Source organism: Orycteropus afer, unplaced genomic scaffold, assembly GCF_000298275.1.
Source record: "Orycteropus afer afer isolate SDZICR_OR568_19922 unplaced genomic scaffold, OryAfe1.0 scaffold00007, whole genome shotgun sequence".
Classification (NCBI taxonomy): Eukaryota; Metazoa; Chordata; class Mammalia; order Tubulidentata; family Orycteropodidae; genus Orycteropus; species Orycteropus afer.
Window position 1 is genome coordinate 2368490 of NW_006921594.1, and position 3799 is coordinate 2372288.

At 37.4% G+C, this 3799-nt stretch overlaps 1 protein-coding gene across 1 annotated transcript in view; it reads right to left on the reverse strand.

Annotated features, from left to right (window-relative positions):
* Nucleotides 1-3314: 3314 nt before the first annotated feature.
* MDFIC (MyoD family inhibitor domain containing) overlaps nucleotides 3315-3799 on the reverse strand; it is a gene marked incomplete at its 5' end in the record, with an annotated part of 110963 nt that continues 110478 nt past the window's right edge. The window contains one exon of the mRNA XM_007944046.2: nucleotides 3315-3562. Within this exon, the coding sequence (XP_007942237.2) occupies nucleotides 3315-3562 (248 nt within the window). The remainder of the gene's footprint in view (nucleotides 3563-3799) is intronic.

Consider the following 3799-nt stretch of genomic DNA (forward strand, 5'->3'; position numbering starts at 1 on the left):
GAGAAATTCTAAAATATATTGAAACTACTTTCACATTTGCCTACTTTAATTTGTTTTGCACTTTTTGAAAAATTATACAAGGTGCTTTATGGAATGATTGCCTAGAGTAGACAAGAGAGGAGAAGTATTGTGAATATAAATATGAACAAAAAATTCCACTGTGTGCTAATGTTCTCTATGACAGGGAAACATGATAGCCAAAGTGCCAATATGTTCATCACAAATAGTAGCAGACTATACTTAAATATTAGACAAACCACTTGCTTGAAAAGTTTTGCAGGAGGATAAAAGTGAAATATTCTAGCAATTCCAGGTCATGAGAAGGCTTTACAATCCTAAGAACAGATGGCAATCGTACATGCTAATACACAGCACTTGCTCCATTTGGGTATATGTAAATATTCAGATTCTGGTTAGCAAGACATAGTACAAAGCTTTCTTATATTGGATGTAACAACTGAAAGACACTTGAGACGAAGAAGATAGCTGTTTAACAGAATTCTATTTATACTCAACAATTTAAAGATTTTTTTCGGTGTGTAAATAACACTAAAAAGGGGATTCAAAAGTTTTAACTAACTTTTTAAAGTCCTTTAAATAACGACACAAATAGAAACTAGGTTTCATTTCAAAATGAAAACCACAGGAGGTATTCCCATGCTTTAGTAGATTGCCCAACCTGCCTTCTCAGGAGTGGCTGGTAGGTTTGAACTGCCAGCCTTCTGGTTAGCAGTCAAAATGCCTTAGGCACTATGCTACCAGAGCTCCTTGTAAAAGGTTAGGTTTCCTAAAGGCTTTCTAAAGCAATTTTTTTTTTTTTTGCTATTAATTTGATATTCATAAGAAGGACTGAAGGTAAATAACTATTAACCTAAAAAAGTATACCTTCAAAATTTCCACAAAGAAATACATTCTAAATCTAAATCAATCTAAATTAAAATTTTGGAGCTCTTAAACTCAGCCTGAGAGCACGTTACTCTCCCTTTTACCTGAACCACACAAAGCCTCTCTATTGCAAGAACTATATAATTAGTCATGGAATTCATTTATTTCTTTACGCTTCAACATTTTATAACTTGCCATGCTGGTTTAACTTTACATAATATCGCAATATTGAAATTTGGTCATGGTAATGGATCCCTAGACTTCTACTGCCTTTGAAGGAATGGTTTCCATTTAACTGCATGTACGAAGTATAATATTGGTTAAGAAATAACCAAAGAAGACAGACAAACAAAAAAAGTGGGAAAGAAAAGGGGGATCAAAAGCTCAAAAACAAAACAAAACAAAGGACAAAAATTAAGTCTGAATGAATCAAAATTGGAATACTGAAATTTTATAATTAAAAAAGATGAAATTTATCAAAAGTACTGCACATTCTTTCATAAAATGTAGATATTTTAATAAAGTCTCATGTTTTCATTAAAAACTATCATAACACTTAAAATATTTGTAAGGAAAATGCGTATTTCTAGTTACTATAGACTTTTGTAGTTTAAGAGATGCTGTATTCTTTCAACTAAAAATAAGTATGTTTAAGTCATGTGTCTTTGAACCAGGTAAGGGCACAGACTGCACAGGCTCCTCACCTAAATTCTGTCCTAAATCTAAATAATCCATTCAAATCACAGGTGAACTAATTGCTCATCCTACTGCTGTTGCTATTGTTTGCTGTAGAGTAGATTATGACTCATGGTGACCCTACAGTGATCCTACTGGAAAAAAAAAAAAAAGAAAATCCAAACCTTTTGGCATAGAGTCAATTCTGAGTCATAGAAACTCTATAGGACAGAGTAGAACTGCCCCAAAAGGTTTCCAAGGCTGTTACAGAAACAGACTGCCACATTGTTCTTCCAGAGCGACTAGTGGGTTTGAACCGCCAACCTTCTGGTTAGCGGATGAGTGCTTTAACTAAACACTGTGCCGCTAGCAATCCTACTAGACTTCCTCAGATGCCACATTCTCCATGAAGGTCTCCTGAACGATCTTGTAGCCATCAGCTGCTCTTTATGAGTTTTTGTACAGCCTTTTGAGTTTCTCTCTCTTAAAATCCTCACTGCACTACACCTTGTGTGCGCATTCTTTTTGAGTTTCTTTGCTCTACTAAGGAGGTCTCAGGATGCAGTGGTTAAAAGCATTTTGACTGCTAACCAAAGAGTGAGTGGTTTCAACCCACCAGCTGCCCTGCTGGGGGAGAAAGATGAAGCCATCTGCTTCTGTAAAGATTTACAGCCTTGGAAATCCTATGGAGCAGTTCGACTCTGTCCCATAGTGTTACTATGAGTGGGAACTGACTTGACGGCAGTGGTTTTCCTCTGCTACGCTCTCTGGGTGGTACAAACAGCTAAAATACTTAGCTGCTAACTGAAGAGTTGGAGGTCAAGTCCAGTCAGAGGTGCTTCAGAAGACAGCACAGGCAATCTACTTCTGAAAAAATCAGCCACTGAGAAGGCCTGTACAGCACAGATCTACGGTGACACACGTGGGGTCACCCTGAGTCAGAATCAACTTGACAGCAACTAGTTATAGGTTCTTGAGTGGCGCAGTTTGTGCGTGACTAACCAAAAGGTTGGTGGTTCAAATGCACTCAGCAGTGCCACAGAAGAAAGAACTGGTGATGTTTCTGTAACAATTACAGCCAATAAAACCCTCAGCTCTACTCCGTAACACATGGGCTGGCTATGAGTTAGAATCAATTCAACTACAGTGTGTTTGGCTTTAGCTTTTTTGAAACGGCATACTCCGGTGTGTGGGATGGGAGCGGAATGTTTTCTATGTCTGTGCCTCCACAGAGGGCTGTTATGCACAGTAGGCACTTTGTCTGGAGAACAAGTGGGGAAAACAGTCAAGAGCACATGGAGATCAGCTTTCGTGTGTGCTTCTTCCCAAAGTTTACTCTGAAGCAAAGAATGCTTATCATGAACTATTAATAGATAAACATAAAAAATAAACTGTCAGGCTTAAATATCCACTGAGAAATAATGTATTTGGAGCAAAGGGCTCCTGAGAATAGTTAGAAGAAAAAGAAATATTAATGAAAAAGGAGGAGACATTGACCTTTCTTTTTGGATCAAAATGTTCCTCAGTCACTGTAACATACAAAGAAGTTAAAAAGTAGTTCCAATTTCACATATTAAACCATACAGATTTGGTTAGAGAATAAGGCTTTCAGAGATTACTTAAAATAATGAGTTAACAGTGCAAATACTGGGTTGCTTCATGAGACTCTTACCATGTAATTTTTTTTTTTTTCTACCTTTAGAAGAAAATTTTAAAACACTCTCCAGTTTTAACACAAAACAAATGATAAATATTTATGAAGGGAAACAAATTCCACAGCATTCCATACAGATTTCCAAACAGTCTGATGACTCACAGCAGGCATCCATGATGCCACAGTCCATGTCACAAGGACAGTTACAGTCATCCCCCATCTCATCCCCGCAGCAACAGCAACAGGCCTCCGAAGAGCAGATGCCGCACGAAGCCTGGCCCAGTACAATGTTGCAGAGGGTCAGGAATTCACAGAACAAGCACGCCAGGATGCAGTGGACACAGCAATCTTCATTTCCAGTTGTGAGGAGGCCACATTGTGAGAAATGGAAGAAACAAAAAATATAAATGTATATATTAGTCATCAAGAGACTGAATAAGAAAAACTGACTGACATATTTAAATAATTCACAACATAAATAATATGCAGCCCTAGAGGTCTTTTTGTAGGCTGGAGGCTCAAGAAAGAACTTAAGTTAAATTCTAGATGCATGATCTCTAGAAGTAGACAGGACATTAAAAAAAA